Source organism: Eptatretus burgeri, chromosome 5 (assembly GCF_056783735.1).
Source record: "Eptatretus burgeri isolate ZD-2024b chromosome 5, Ebu_testis_v1, whole genome shotgun sequence".
NCBI lineage: Eukaryota > Metazoa > Chordata > Myxini > Myxiniformes > Myxinidae > Eptatretus > Eptatretus burgeri.
The window spans coordinates 14,748,357-14,765,856 of NC_140965.1; the positions used below are offsets into that span (position 1 = coordinate 14,748,357).

Genomic DNA, 17,500 nt, shown 5'->3' on the forward strand with positions numbered 1-17,500 from the left:
TTCACGAGCTTCCATTCGACAAACATGATCAAATTCCACTTCTAAGGTAACACTTTTACAATGCCTCTTGGCCAATAATCTATAGGGTGTTTACAAAGTCCCATTAACCCCTCCACAGAACCTGATAAATAAGTATCATGAACACACAAGAGGTACAAATGGAAACTATGAACGCAAAACTTTTTTTGCCATAAAAACCAAAGTATTAACATGAACATATGTATGTATGAACCACACTAGGGTGGATGATGATTGGGGGTGGGGTACTTCGTAACCACCTTCTAAGGTACAATACATTTCACTAAGTGAGAAGTTAATTTTGTAATCTCTTGGTTTTGGGTCTCATGGTCACTCGACAGTTGCAATTCCACGGGGTTTCCACAAATCTCACGGGATCATGAGTTTTACAGGCGACTGTGATGAGCCATTTTAAAATTGCACTTCAGTGCCTCAGCCTTTGCAGCTATGTGAAAGGTAATATTAAATGATCCCTAACCCTATTCCTCAGTGGGTGGAGGTTGGTGTTTCATGCCAACACAAGAAACATCCCAGGCAATGCCGGCTACCCCTGCTAGTGTGTGTGTGTGTGTGTGTGTGTGTGTGTGTGTGTGTGTGTGTGTGTGTGTGTGTGTGTGTGTGTGTGTCCAACTTGTTGTTGGTTGCTATCTCCATACGTGGGTGCATTTCAGGAGATGGAACGGAGACCTACCAGGTCTCAAAGTATCCACGTCCATGTGTGTGTTGTTAAGACCGCATGGTTTTCGAAGATCGTTCCTACCCCGGCGGTTAAAGGTTGACAAGGTCTCCGCACCCACAAATTAATTTGGGCACCAATCAGCTTCTTCGACACACAACAGTGGCGAATCTGCCTGACAACATTGGCCAAGCGAGCCCATCAGCGATCCACTTTTAAATGTGATTCTCCATGAACACAATCTGCCCATCTTATGGATTAACATGCTAATTCACTACATGTTACAGATGCCACTCCTGATGACAACACAAGGGTTCATCAAACTTGGATTTATTACAATAAAATGTGGTGTGAAGAGGGGGGTGGGGAAAGGGTGGAGAAAAATAGCAGAACCGCAAGGTGGTGATCACAGACTGTAACAAATGTAAAACTAAAGAGTTCTTGGAACACCTCACCCCATGTAGTGTTGAGTAACAATGACATGAATCAGGGTCTGCGAGCAGCAAATTTTATTAGTCCTGATGACGTAAAATTCTGAAATAAGTACAGCTAAATGGAAGCGTTTTGAAAGTGCCAAAAAGACGATTTGTGTTCTCGTGTTCAAGTATATATTTCAATTTAAATAAAATAAAGATTTTCAATGTTGGAGGAAAAACTTCTTTAAAAATTGTGGAAGTTTACTGCTGTTGATGCAGCATCCTTTATACCACCTTATTTAACATGCTACATTAGTTCTTCGTGCTTGTTGTTTGTGTCCTTAATGGTGTCCTTAAAAACGAAGTTTCCTTTTTTGAATGATTGAAAACACCCACTCTCGATGGGAGAATTGTCGTCATTTCACCCCACCTCCCCTCGCAATGGAGGGGGGGGGAATTCTTTTTGGGTACCACGATACCAACACATATGCAAAATTTGGTGAACATCGGGCCATTCAGAACCCAAGTACTACTGCTAAACTACAGGTTCGTTTTCCGATTCATGTTTCAATTTGTGTTCAAAATATAACATTCAATTTAAAAAGTAGTTCCTCGATCATAAACTGACTTTTATAGACAGACAAACAGACAGGGACAGACAAAGTGAACCAATTGCTTTTCCCCACTTCTTCCTTCGTGTGCATGGGGTAAATACCAAACAAACTCAGCATTGGCTTGAATGAGTATGGTCTTATCCACTCACTCGGGGGCACGTGGGACAGAGAGAAAAGAAGAGACTGAGCGAGAAAGGAACCTTTTCCATGCATGATGCTTGCACATGTGGCATCGGTCTTTTCTCTGGGTATGCGGTGGATTGGTCCGTGGCTGTCCCTGTGGTTGGACTTGCCTTGCATGCTGGTCCAACCATATTGAAAGCATACCACAAACCACAGCAACAGCAGTTTGGGGATTGGGGAAGCACCTCAAAGCAGCATGAACAGCAACTAACCACATGCACCAGGGTGCAAACAGCCGCCCATCGTGGATTATGTGCCTTTTGTAAACTCTCTCGGGGTGTAATGGACCGTCTGTAGTGCGCACCCATCGGCAATCAGGCGATGCTTGCTGGGCGCGCCGATTGGCGGGTAAGCCGGGGAAATTTCCATATCCGCACAGTCCATTGGCACCGTCCATATATGGTCATGGCTCCAGCGCATCGTGATGTTTGGCCCAATTCGGCCAGATTGTGTGGGCCATTGATTGGTACAACTACACTGAGTAAAAGGAGTGGTCATACACTCCTGGAAAACCATAAACAAGGAAATGAGGAGACCAATTGGCCCATCATTGACATGTTGCACTCCCAAGTTAATTTTGCCCAGAGCGTCAAACAACAACTAGCATATAAGACCAATCACTTCACTGACGGGAATGCCAATCATTGTGATGGCTGATATATGGGGCAAGAACAAAAAAGGATTCCTGGGAGATCCTGCCTTCCATGTGGGGATAACCAGCATCGCAAGTTGGTGTTTGCAGTTTTGCAACATGTACCCATGTACCCACATACAAACCTTCCTTTATTTATTTTACTTTTTTTGTATGTCTCACAAACCTTCCTGGGAGTTTACTGAATCCACTGTCATTGGTTTCATTGAAATCCGTTAATCCATTCTCAAGTTATAGCATGACCACAAACAAACAAACAGACAGATAGAAATGGCTCCTTTTATAATACAGATCTTCTTTATGCTTTACTTAAGGCTAAATAACCCGATTCCGATTGGGTGACCGTGTGTGTGTGTGTGTGTGTGTGTGTGTGTGTGTGTGTGTGTGTGTGTGTGTGTGTGTGTGTGTGTGTGTGTGTGTGTGTGTGTGTGTGTGTGTGTGTGTGTGTGTGTGTGTGTGTGTGTACACACATGGGATACACAAGATATCCATAAAGTCCTTGTGCAACTTTTAACTTTTATAACTTTTGATGTACACATGATGATGAAACAAACTATGATTGGTGCATGAAAGCATAATTAATTTGTCCCAAAGGGGTTGCAAGACTATTGTAAGGCCTGTGTCTGTCTGTGTATCTGTTTGTGTGTCCACGTCTACATATTTTTACTTTAATTTTTTTTCTCTGCAACTGCTTATCCGATCAATGTGAAACTTTAAGCATTGGACTCCCCATGGAAAATATTGTTGCGAATTCGCGCCCGCCGGCGTGTAGACGGCCGCGTCACTCGAATCGCGACCGCGTCGCCCACCGGACGGACAATTCAGTCATGACCCTCTGGGAACTATCGCCCGTAGCCAGTCACGGGTGGGCCTTTCAACCTCACCACAAACGTGCCAATCAGCCACCCGCGTAGGATAGGGTTGTTCGCCAAACTCGACCTACCGAAGTACCCACGCGGATTGTAAACCGGGCGATCGAACCTCGCCGCAGGTCGACTCCGGACACGAACCGCTTAAGTGGTCCGTTCCGTGCTACAGTGATAACCGAGCGGTGTTATCGTCGACCTTGACGGTTCCGATTAATTACTGGGCGTATTAAGCCCACTACGAACCCTTTACGTGAAGCAGGATGGAGGGTCAATTAAAAGGAAGGAGACGAAGCGAAACGGGCACAGTTCAACATGCAAGCACTTTATTTACACGACACACGGAAAGCACACATATACAGCCAAACAGTCAAAATGCACATATAGCAACAAAAACAAAAGCAGCAACGACGCAGAGTTACTACCGACTACGCGCACACACGGCAACACTTATACAGTTCTACTTTACAGACGGCGCCACCCACAAACATTTACACAGAACCCAAAAGAAATAGAAGTGGTCACTTCCCTGTGCGCGCACAGAGTCCTTCTCCGTGCCCTCAGCTCCCCGCTCCTCCGGCGTGGTCGGCGAGCTCGTGCTTCGCGCCGGCACGTGTGTCCATCCGACGCCAAGGACGGGGTTTTGGGGAATGAACGGGGTTTTCAGCGCTCTCTCGGTGCGGACGGGGGGGGGGAGGAGAAATCGTCGACACTCGGGGTCGAGAGAGAGAGGAAATGGCGGATGCTCCGTCCCACTAGCGGGGTCTCGGGACCACACCGACTCCAGCGAACCCTCAGACAAGAACCCTCGAACAGGAGCTCTCTCTCTCTCTCTCCACACCGTCGTTTGTCCAAAAGGTCCAAGGCTCATCAGGATCAAGGGCTCCGCAGGGATCAACAGGCCGGCAGGAACAGGCTTGCAGGATCAAAAGGCTCGGCAGGAACAACAACCAACCCTCTTCGCAGATCCACCCCTTTTTATAGTGCGGGGCTCCGCCCCGTTGCTCCGCCCCGTTCTCTGCTCCACCCCCCTTCGAGGCGCTTCGAGAAAGGTCTCAAAGAGGGGCGTTCCTCCTCCCTGGGCGCGTCACACCGCGCATCCACCAATCGGGTGCCAGCTGCCCCACCCCGCTTCTGTCACACTCCTCGGAGAAACAGGCGGGAAAAATCCACGCGCCATCGTTGTGCCTTCTTCTTTCCCTCCTTGCGTTCTCGACAGTTTCCAACGCGGAAACCGTCGTAGTGTGGACCGCGGAGGATGGCGTTCGTCAGCGGGGGTAGTGGCGAAGGTGGTGGTTGTTGTGAGGGTAATTGTAGCGTGGTTGGCGTTGTGGCGTAGTTGGTGACGGTTGTTTGCGTGGAGGTTTGTCGTTTAAAATAACAATAGAAAAAGAAAAACGGCCATCTCAAAGGATCGCAGCCCGAATGAATCACATAAATTCCCTCTCGACAACTGATTTGGGCTAACTACACATGTACTTAAGAGATATCTCACCTACCGGACCTGAATGGTGGTTTGCGAATTTCCACAGCTGTAACAATATTGTATTGGTAACTCCGACATTATAGGTCACATGGTATGGCAGCCATATTGGATTAAATGCCTTTGAACATCAAAACCGCTGTGAAAAAAAATTAAACTTGGCATGTCATCAACTCCCCATGGGGTATTTAGGGCAATAACGATGATGTCATTGGTAAAGTGGTATTCCAGCCTTAATTGATTGAATCCAAATCCTTACACGAAAAATCTGAATCTTCATTTATTGGATCTATGACCCGTTGTGAGTGAAGAATTCCATTCATGACATCATCGGTCATGTGGTCTGGCAGCCTTATTGTATTGAAAATAAAAACATAAAAATCTTCTCCAGAACCACTTAACAGATCGATGCAAAACTATATATGTTCGACTAGCCATGCTGAATATAGTTCGAATATTTCAAGGTCATAGGATATTTGGTCTGGCAGCCATGTTGGATTTAAGCTGAACCATTTTTTTTTTTTATCTCTCAAATTGCTGAACTAATTTATCCGAAACTAAGTATATCATCGACTACCCATGGGGATACAAAGGTGGTAACTAAAACGTCATTGGTAATGTAGTTTGACAGCCATGTTGGATTGAACAAAAACTTTGAAAAAATTGTCTGAAATCACTTAACAGATTGACATGAAACATATATATTGTTGCGGTTTTCGCGCCCGCCGGCGTGCTGACGGCCACGTAACTCGAATCGCGGCACGTCGCCCACCGGACGGACAATCCAGTCGTGACCCTCTCGGACTAACGCCGGGAACCAGTCACGGGTGGACCTTTCGGTCTCACCGCGATCGAGCCAATCAGCCCCCGCGTGGGATAGGGTTGCTCGCCAAATTCGAACTACCTAAGTACCCACGCGGAGGGTAGACCGGGCGATCGCACCTCGCCGCAGGTCGACTTCGGACACGGGCCACTTAAGCGACCCGTTCCGTACTATCAGAATAACCGAGCGGTGTTATCGTCGACCTCGACGGTTCGATTAATTATCGGGCGTATTCAGCCCACTACCAACCCTTTACGTGAAGCAAGATGGGGATTCAATGGAGGAAAAGACGAAGCGAAGCGGGAGAACAGTTCAACAATAAAGCACATTTATTCGCGGCACACGGGAAGCACACAAATACAATTCCACCAAATGCACACAAAAAAAGAAAACACAATTCCATTTACACAAAAAGCAAACATAAAAGTGAAAACACAGTGCAGAGCTAATACCGACTACCGAGCACACGGCAACACTTATACAATTCTACTTCACAGACGGCGCCGACAACACATACCCAAAACCAAGGAAAAGAAATACCTCAAGAATGAGGCAGGCCTGAGGCCGAGACCGGGTCGGGCCTACCCGTCTGGTGATGAGACGCGGAGCGGCGATGGCCCCGCAACCCGCGGGCCTCGTGGACAGTGCCTGGCAGGGGGTGGGAACGGGGCCCCCTTGGTCGCACTATCTCAGCGCGGGGGGAAACAGGAGGGGGTTGCTGATGCTCGGGGTATAGAGGATCTTTATTATCCCTGGTGTGCGTCTCCACCTCGGCCAGGTCGCGCTGCCGGCCTCCCTCGGGCGTGCAGCTCCTGGCACCGACGCGAGCACCCCCTCGTCCGACTCTCTTCAGCTTCTCCAGCCACTGCAGGCTTCGGGCTCCAGTCTTCCACACTCGTCCCCTCCGTTCCGACTCCTTCTCGTTCTCGACTCCTTCTCGTTCTCGTTTGCGACTCTCTTCTGACTCTGACTGACGAACACCGTCCTTTTATCCCCCCGTAACTTCGCCTTTGACCCCCTCCCTTTGACCTTTCACCTCGCTCCCCATTGGCCCGAGAAAAAGTGGGCGTGAAGGCTTTTTGATCCACAAATTTGCATATATCGATCGTTCTGGAGGCGGGGCCAAATCGCCCCTCGCTCACCGATTGGACGGCAAAAAGTGGGCGTGTGTCGTTTTTGATCCGTTTTTGAAGCACAAAATCCGTGATTTTGTACACGCTGTTCGACGCGCGTTCTGCATGAGTCCAACACCGGTACCCACAGCGGGGCAAGAACGGTGGCGATGCTACGGTTGTGAGGTGTGCGTGAAGGTCGTGGCGGTTGTGGTGAAGCGGTGGTTGTGGTCGGTGGTTGATGTTGTGGTTGTGCTCATGGCGGTTGGTCCAAAATAAAGATAGTAAAAGAAAAACGGCTATCCTGAAGAGTCGCAGCTCGCATAAATGACATGTATTCCCACTAGACAACGGGTTTGGGCCTAACTACACATGCACTTACCGAGATACTTCACCTAAGGGACCTGAATGGTGGTTTGCGAATCTGGTAACCACAACAATATATATATATATATATATATATATATATATATATATATATATATATATATATATATATATATATATATACATATACATATACATATACATATACATATACACATACACATACACATACACATACACATACACATACACATACACATACACATACACATACACATACACATACACATACACATACACATACACATATACACACATACATACATACATACATACATACATACATACATACATACATACATACATACATACATACATACATACATACATACATCTCCTGGTGTTGGTGCAGTGGTTAGGGCAGCGGCTTGGGATCCAAAAGGTCCTGAGTTCAAGCCCCGTTGGGCCACTGAATTAATACACCAGGAGGTTGACTCAGCCTGTCATCCTTCCGAGGTCGACGAAGTGAGTACCAGTGTACTGGGCCGGTGTATACCCCGGTTAAAATAGGTGTACCATATCCCTGTGTCTTAAGAGGCGACAAGGGTTGCGTCAGGAAGGGCATCCGGCATAAAACCTGTGCCAAATCATTATGCGAACTTTTCAAATCATTATGCGAACATTATGCGGATCATAACGGATGATCCGCTGTGGCGACCCCCAATGGGAGCAGCCGAAAGAACAACAAATATACATACATATATATATATATATATATATATATATATATATATATATATATATATATATATATATATATATATACACATACATACATGATTGACTACACATGGGGAATAAAGTTTGATAATGATGATGTCATTGGTGACATCATGTAATAGCTATGTTGGATTGAAGCGAAAAAAAACAAACATTTAAAAACCTTCTCTGAAGCCGCTGAGCCGATAGATGCAGAATTTTAAATCACTATGTGTCCAATCAAAGCAAGGTTGTATCAAAGCAGGGTGGCTTGGGCCCCAGCCATATCTGCTCAGTTATCAATCAAGCATCTAGTTTTATTTTCATCTTTATTGACGCAATTTCGCCTTATTGTGCACAAAATGTGGTCATTATATATCCTAATAATCAATAAAGCTATGGATAATGGCAATGCATGTGACATAATAGGGTGCATGGATGAGACGGGTATATGGGCCACAATAGCAATGAGCCATAATAGTAGCGTGTACAGTTAATGATGGTATTTTTGTTGAGAATGAGCACATCAGGCGAGACAATGTGTTCTACAAATGATATTTTTTAACGCAACGTTCATAAAGTTTTAACACAACACAGTTCAATATTTTTGCTTCAACAGAACCGCCATCTGCTGATACATTTTACAATCCAACTTTCAAATTCTCCAAAAACATTCTCCAGTTGCTGCTGAGTTAATTGCATTCGTGATTCTCGTTTTAAGTTCCTCCAAAGAATGGGGTTTCGATGAAAAAACAGTATTTTTTTCATGGCCCCATAAAAAGAAATCCAATTGGAACAGGTCAGGGCAAGGAGGTAGCCAAACAAGTGGTCCACATATACCGATTTCTTTGGGAAAACAATATCCAAAAACTCTCACACAAGCAGTATCAAGGAGCACCATCTTACTGGAAGAAGGTGCTGTCTGAAAGATTCAATTAACGTATAGGATGAAGAAATTCTGTAACCTCGCCAGATATCATTCACCATTCATGGTTACTCCTTCAAAAAGAAAGGACCAATAATGTGTGACTTTCTGGAGTGCACCAAACATTAACTTTTCGGGAGTTTCTTTGATGTTGCCCAATTTCCGTAGGCTTCTCCTTCCCCCAAATGCGACAGTTGTGACGGTTGACTTTGCCAGAAACATGGAATGTTGCCCCATAAAAAAAATGTCACCTCATCAAGAAACCCAGGAGGATTGAGGACTTTTGATTTGAAAAGTTCACAAAAATCAAACCTTGAATCATAGTCTTCCTTGTGTAACATTTGAACTACCTGGATCTTGGAAGCATGTTTATGCAATGGGGCTTTGATCATTTTAACCACTGTTATACGTGACATGTTCAATTCAAGTGATGCGCATCACAATGATTTACATGGAACTCTTTCAAATTATTCCTGGACAGCTGTGATGGCTTCCCCACTGATTCATCGCTTTCCGGATTGCGGTTTGTCATTCACTGAATCCGTTTCTGTAAACTTCTTCATCAAATTGTTAATTACTTCCATCACGAAAGTTGGCGGAGGGGTTATGTTTTCACCCCTGTCTGTTTGGCTTTCTGTTCGTCTGTGAGCAGGATATCTCAAAAAGGTATGGACAGATTCGGACACAATTTGGGAGACAGGTTGGGTGTGTGACAAGGACGATTTTTTTCAGATTTTGGTGAAGATCTGGATGCAAATCCAGATCCTTTAATATTTTAAGTGATTCTTCACAATTGCGAGATCAGGCCAAAAACGATATTTGGCACGATATCTCAAATTGTTGTGGATGAGTTGAGAAGATGACAAGAACAAGCTTAGATTTTGGTCAAGTTCTGAATATAGATCTGTTCTTTCGGTGGAATACAAAAAGTAAACTGTTCAGCCTGGCGGAGGTGTATGCTCTACCGGGTGCTGTTTTAGTTGAGTTACTTCTTGTAATGAGTCATCCTTCTTGTAATGAGTGGTGAATTTTCTTCTCACTGCTTTTATGAACTTCATTTTAGCCAGCAGTAGCAGACAGTTTACACTTTCTTCTCATGTCACCATCTTCTATCAGTTGGGGTCTAAAAACAACATGAACAAGAAAAAGAGCAATCGGAGATTGCAGACCCTCACCAGGACTTGTTTTGTGTGGTATTTGTGAACTGGTGTGTTACATAATTAATAAGAGAAATAATTAGAACTGCCACTTTATAACTGCTGGCAGTGATGACCGGGTATCAAGACATCCCACTTTTATCAGACACCTGACCCTGACCCATGATGTTTTTTTTATTATTCAATTGAATTTAGAATGGGACAAGTCTGGAGACGGCGATGGTTCACGAGCAATGTACACGGTTCGCCTTTTTTATTTTTTGACCTTCGAGGGGACGCCACGGGCAAACTGGCGGTAATCGGGAAAAACGTAAATTATGAAAGTTGTAGTACTCGAAGAGCACTACTTGCATACCAACTTTCATTCAAAACAGTTGAAAACCCTAGGAGCTCGATGCCCAATTTATTGATTTTTTGGACATTTTCTAAGTTCTTGACCTTGTGACCTTGACCTTGGGATGAAAATGAAAAAAAAAAAAATCGAGCTCCGTGGGGCTATGCAGGTGCCATTGGGCTAACAAAATACCGAAACCCCTGCCAGATTCGACAAACCCCCTCGGAGAAGATGTAACTTGAAATTGGCTACCCCCTAAAAACACGTTTTTTTGGGCGTGGCTCCGCCAATCATGGGCGCAGCATGCCCATTCTAAGGAAAACACAACTATATCATGATATTAACCTCCCACCCAAATTTTATCAGGATCGGATCAAAACCCACGGAGCTATGCTCGGGACAGACAGACAGACACACACACACACACACCCATAACGAATATAGTGGTCACTTACTGACTGAATCACGAACCAATTAAAATAAACTAGAACTACGTTGTCGATGGCACACCATCACATATTCCCATGCGCACTGCTTTGTCCCATTAACGCTAGGTTAAATTTTATCTTGCAAAATGGATTGACTATTCTTTTCTATTTGATGTGCTTTATGACCAAAGACTTACGATGTTTACTAAATCAGAAGTCATTGCAAGCATGTCAACATTTCATGAAACATTAATTTAACACTGTCCAGCAATATAGAACTGTGCATCAATTTAATCATTGGAATGAACTGTGTATAATATTAATTATAATTATTCATAATCAATTAGATAAATACAGTAAAACCTGTAACTGTCACTCATGGGGGCCACATAAGTAAGTTCTTTATAAAAGAATTTACCATGTACAATGGTAAATACACTTTAAAAAATCAGCCCCCATGACCCCACCCCCTCTGGCCCAGCCCCGAGGGGTCACATCAAAAATCCAACAGTGTTGTGCACTTCTCCATACATATATCTACTTTGTCCCAAAGTTTCAAGTTCCTATCTCAAACGGTGTAGGAGGAGCTATTTTGACCCCCTATCCGCTAAGCACCCCCTCTACCCCCCAAGCACGCTCTGATAATCATGTGTTTAAAAAAATATGTTGTTAAATGTATAACTCATGAATATGTTTGATTTAAAAAGCTATGACAATTTTTTCTTTTTAATCGACCCCCATGACCCCAACCCCTCTGGCCCGGCCCCTAGGGATCATATCAAAAATCTGAAAGTGTTGTGCACTTCCCCATACATATATCTACTTTGTCCCAAAGTTTCAAGTTCCTATTTCAAACGGTGTAGGAGGAGTTACAGGGTAAGACAGACAGATGGACGTACGGACGGCGGAGACAATCACAATATTCCCGCTTTTCTTCGAAAGCGCGGGAATAATTAAATTCAAATCAAATGGAAGACCAAATAGGTACACAGTCCTGCATTTGAATCATCAGAAGCAACCCAAACAAGCAAAAAGCAGAGATGAAGCCATCAGGAGGAACCTGGATAGGATTCACATTTAAGCTGCTTCTCCTCTACCCTCAAACCCATTCAGGCACAGCCAAGTGAGCCTTATTCAAAAAATAATAATTTGATAATAAAAGTAAATAAAAACATTTAAAAAACCCGTATCAAAAAACTTAAATTAATTCTGGCTGCTAGACCATGCGTCCAATCAAGTCGAAAGTTAAAACATGTATTCCCCATCACTCCTCGATCATAATTTTGAAGTTTCATGTCGATTGATTAAGCGGTTCAAGAGAAAACATAATTTAATATTTTTCTTCAATCCAATATGGCTGCCAAACCATATGACCTATCAATTATTCCTTAACAAACTTCGACACCCATGGTTGGGGAAACATTTGTTTGAAGTTTGTCCTTGATCTGTCCAGCCGTTCTGGAGAAGAAGATTTTTTATTGGTTTTAGGGTAAATCCAGTATGGCTGCCAAACCATGTGAACTACTACATCATGTGTAAACTTTTTGTTCCTCATGGATAGGCAGTCATACGTGTAAAGTTTTACCTCGATCTGTTCAGCCACTTCAGAGGATTTTTGAAGGTTTTTTTGTTTTTATTTTTTAAAAATACGGCTGACGAATCACGTGACCGATGACGTCAACAATTTTTTTTCTTTGGACCATTTTATCTCAAGCTGACCCTCAAAAATTTTCATACTGATCAGATGTTTCATTCTACATATGCAATTATGTCATTATGAAGACACCTATGATGTCATTAAAAAAAAAAAATCACACTTATTCCCCACGAGGAGAATAAGTTTCTGTGTGCAAGTTTCAATTTTTTCCTTGGTGCGGTTTCAGAGATGAAGGTCCAAAGTTTTTCTGTTTTCCAATATGGCTGCCACACCACATGACCTACGATGTCATAATCATGAAACATTCTGCACGAGTAGTCACCCCGATGGTGAAAATTTTGTCTCAATCCAACAAGCGGTTGTGAAGACAAGCGCTAACAGACAAACAAACAAGAAAAAGACGTGCAGAGCACGATACTTGCAAAATCCACCCCCCCCCCTCTCTGAAGATTGCATGTATGGATACATCAAATTGTCCATTTCATTAAGATTAAAATTCACAATCTTAATCAAAGCTCAGGTGAATTGGATGAAAATTGATTATTTTTCAGATTGATATTGATGATTTTAGAAGTTTGACCTTGAGTTGACCTGTGCCCTTTTGACCTCAAAAATAGTTGGTTTCTAAATTCAGTGATGGACTATGCAATTGCTGCTTAACTTACAGGTTAATCAGATGAAAATTGAAGATTTTTTCAGTTGAAAATTGATGATTTTAGAAGTTTGACCTTGAGTTGACCTTTGATCTTCCGAGCTCAAAAATAGTTGGTTCCAAATTCAGTGACTTCTTCTTCTTCTTCCTCTTTCGGCTTGCTCCCGTTAGGGGTCGCCACAGCGGACCAACTGTCTCCATTTCGCTCTATCCTCCACATCTTCCATTGACACTCCAACCACCCGCATGTCCGCCCTCACCACATCCATGAACCTCTTCTTTGGCCTCCCTCTTCTCCTCCTGCCTGGCGGCTCCATCTTCAACATCCTTCTCCCGATATACTCCGTTTCCCTCCTGTGCACATGTCCAAACCATCTCAATCTCGCCTCTCTCACTTTGTCTCCAAACCGTCCTACCTGCGCTGTCCCTCTAATATACTCATTTCTTATCCTATCCATCCTCGTCACTCCCAACGAGAATCGCAGCATCTTTAACTCTGCCACCTCCAGCTCTGCTTCCTGTCTTTTTGTTAGCGCCACCGCCTCCAAACCATACAACATAGCTGGTCTCACTACCGTCTTGTATACTTTCCCCTTCACTCTTGCAGCTACCCTTCTGTCACAAATCACTCCTGCAACTCTTCTCCACCCACTCCATCCTGCCTGCACTCTTTTTCACTTCTCTCCCACACTCTCCGTTACTTTGGACAGTTGATCCCAAGTATTTAAACCAATCCACCTTCCCCACCTCAACTCCTTGCAACTGCACCATACCACCACCCTCCCTCTCATTTACGCACATGTACTCCGTCTTACTCCTACTGACTAACATTCCCCTTCTCTCCAGTGCGTACCTCCACCTCTCAAGGCTCGATTCAGCCTGCTCCCTACTCTCCCTACAGATCATGATGTCATCCGCGAACATCATGGTCCATGGAGAACTCCAGTCTGATCTCGTCCGTCAACCTGTCCATCACCATTGCAAACAGGAAAGGGCTCAGAGTCGATCCTTGGTGCAATCCCACTTTAACCTTAAACCGGTCCGTCATTCCTACCGCACACCTCACCGCTGTCACACTGTCCTCATACATATCCTGCACGATCCTCACATACTTCTCCAACACTCCCGACTTCCTCATACAATACCACAACTCCTCTCTTGGCACCCTATCATAAGCTTTCTCTAAATCCACAAACACACAATGTAACTCTTTCTGGCCTTCCCTATACTTCTCCATCAACATTCTCAAAGCAAACATCGCATCAGTGGTGCTCCTTCCTGGCATAAACCCATATTGCTGCTCACAGATCATCACCTCTCCTCTCAACCGAGCTTCCACTACTCTTTCCCACAACTTCATGGTGTGGCTTAACAACTTTATCCCTCTGTAATTTCCACAGCTCTGCACATCACCCTTATTCTTGAAAATCGGGACCAGTACACTTAATCTCCACTCCTCCGGCATCCTCTCACTTTCCAAGACTTTATTAAACAATCTGGTTAACAACCCCACTGCCATCTCTCCTAAGCACTTCCATGCCTCCACTGGTATACCATCTGGGCCAACCGCCTTTCCACTTTTCATCTTCTTCATAGCAGTCCTCACTTCATCCTTACTGATCCACCCCACTTCCAGATTCACTATCTCCACCTCTTCCAACCTTCTCTCTCTCTCATTTTCTTCATTCATCAGCTCCTCAAAGTACTCCATCCACCTTCTCAACACACTCTCCTCGCTCGTCAGCACATTCCCATTTGCGTCCTTTCCAAATTCAGTGACATGATATGCAAATCCTGTTCAAATTTCAAGTCAATCGGATGAAAAATGACGATTTTAGAAAATTGACCTCAAGATGACCTTTGACCTCGACATTAATAGGCTTCTCAGTTGAGACGACCTCGACAAGTTAGTGAAGTTTTGTGAAGATCGGTTTTAAATTGTGACCTGTAGGCGATTGGCAGACAGACAGAATAACAAAATCAACTGACCAATCATTACACTTGAAAAATCTTCGATTTTGCAAGTAACAAACAAACAAACAGACCCAAATGCAACATCCTCTCCTCCAGCAAAGGTAAAAATATAATTGAAGCAAAGAAAGTTTAACTATATTGAATAAAAATGTGATGAATTATGCATTCATCTGCCGTTTACAGTTTGTTTTGATTAAGTTTACATCCAGTTATAAAAGTTGCATAAGGACTTTTAGGACACCCTAAAATAAAATTGTATATATATATATATATATATATATATATATATATATATATATATATATATATATATATATATATATATATATATATATACATATATATATACATATATATATATATATATATATATATATATATATACATATATATATATATATATATATATATATATATATATATACATATATATATATATATATATATATATAAAATGGGAAAATAACAAAATATAGGCCATGTGATTGAAAATCGTGGTACATTATCTTGTGTAAACAAGCCACCAGTTTGATCATCAATATGGTCATATCGATAACATGATTGCATTTGTTCCTCCATGCAAATAACTCTGACAGTTACACTATAATATATTGTAGAAGCAACTTCTTCTGAAAGCTCTGCGAGAGATCATTTCACACGATATCAGGATGTCCAACAAAAAGTTGGAGTAATCGGACGTATACACTTCCCCGAAAAGGTTACCTTCATCATTCAACCTTGAGAGAATATCGTATACAAATAGATGTGGGACAGGTTTGTGGAGATATGAAGGCAAACTGGGGGTCATCATGGAAAGAATCTGAATGGACCAAATTGATAAAGGATGCATCTAACCCACGCAAAGCTAGTTAGGTCCATCCATTTGAACCTTCCTGTCCATACCGTATCCAAATCGATCTCGATATAATGTTTATGTTGGCTATTGGAGCCACTCTGCAAATAGACATGATGTACAATTGTACGGTACCAAATATGTAAACAGGAAAGGGAAAACGATGTGCAGACATACCATTGTAATGGTGTAAGAATCAGAGAAACTGCATGACGTGGGCTATACGAACCAAGTCCTGGTCGCTTGGCAGGCCACAGCGGCGTGAACCAGCTGGGGGGTGTGTTTGTGAATGGCCGGCCACTGCCGGACACTATCCGCCAGAAGATCGTGGAGCTGGCACACAGTGGAGCACGTCCGTGTGACATCTCTCGGATTCTGCAGGTAGGGGTCTTCCACAGAATGAGCACACCGACATGGTATACCAAAATATACAGTGCAAAAAATACTCACCCCCTCCTTCCCTCACTCCACACCCCTCTCCCCCGGATTTCTGAACACCTCTTCCTGTGGCCCCAAAAGGTATCCAACGGTTGCGTAAGCAAGATCCTGGGTCGATACTATGAAACTGGATCCATCCGCCCCCGTGCCATAGGTGGGAGTAAACCTCGTGTGGCTACACCCGAGGTGGTTGCCAAGATCGCGCAGTTCAAGCGGGAGTGTCCGTCCATCTTCGCGTGGGAGATTCGAGACCGGCTGTTAGCCGAGGGGGTTTGCACCAATGACAACATTCCCAGCGTACGCCAATCATTCACCTTACACGCACATGTTACCCTATTTAAAATCACCTTTGTAGAGTGTTTGAATTGCATTTTTAAGCAATCAATATAACGCGCATCAAGGTTTTATTTCATCTCAATGTCATAGGTCTCTTCGATAAACCGGGTGCTGAGGAACCTCACGAGTGAGAAGCAGGCACTTGGTGGTGCTGACAGCATGTATGAGAAGCTGAGATTGCTGAACGGACCAGCTGGGGACTGGGGGAACCATGCCGGCTGGTTCCCAAGCAGTCCCATTCCGAATGGTAAGCAGTGTTTAAAGTGGCATTCTCGAGGAGGTGTAGGTGGCAATATTTAATCGAGTGGATAATTACTTGTCGTTGAAAGCCTTGTTTTAAAAAAAATCAATCTTCCAGTGCATAGAGTACATAAAGCCCACAGTACATATCACGTCGATAGCACATTAATACGTATCACACACAAAGTATATATGGCATTGAGAACATATAGGGTAGATAGCACGTATAGCACACAAAGCACTTATGGCACATATCAGCACACCATCCACATATAGCACATGTAGTATACAAGAAAAAAAAAATATATATATATATATATAAATATATATGTAAAAACATAGTGGGATGAAATCTCAAAAAAAAACAACCAAACGAGGAAGGAATGACACCACATTCGATGCCACAATACAACATCACAATCCTCTTATGGATTACCATCACAATATATTTTGACATTTTCCTTTTGTTGTGGGACTGTGATGGAACAATGTCAAAAGATATCATAATGCCAAACTGTAAGAGGATTGTGATGTCGTATTGTGGCATCGTAATGTGCTGTCATTCCGACTTCGTTTG

At 43.4% G+C, this 17,500-nt stretch overlaps 1 protein-coding gene across 5 annotated transcripts in view; it reads left to right on the forward strand.

Annotated features, from left to right (window-relative positions):
* Positions 1 to 17,500, forward strand: part of LOC147025889 (paired box protein Pax-6-like) — an 88,050-nt gene that overhangs the window by 33,293 nt on the left and 37,257 nt on the right. For 3 of the 5 annotated variants that reach the window (XM_085883629.1, XM_085883631.1, XM_085883630.1), the window contains exons 4-5: positions 16,160 to 16,644; positions 16,774 to 16,930. In XM_085883629.1, coding sequence (XP_085739755.1) covers positions 16,160 to 16,644; positions 16,774 to 16,930 — 642 coding nt within the window. The remainder of the gene's footprint in view (positions 1 to 16,159; positions 16,645 to 16,773; positions 16,931 to 17,500) is intronic. The other 2 variants (XM_085883632.1, XM_085883633.1) reach the window with 1 other exon arrangement.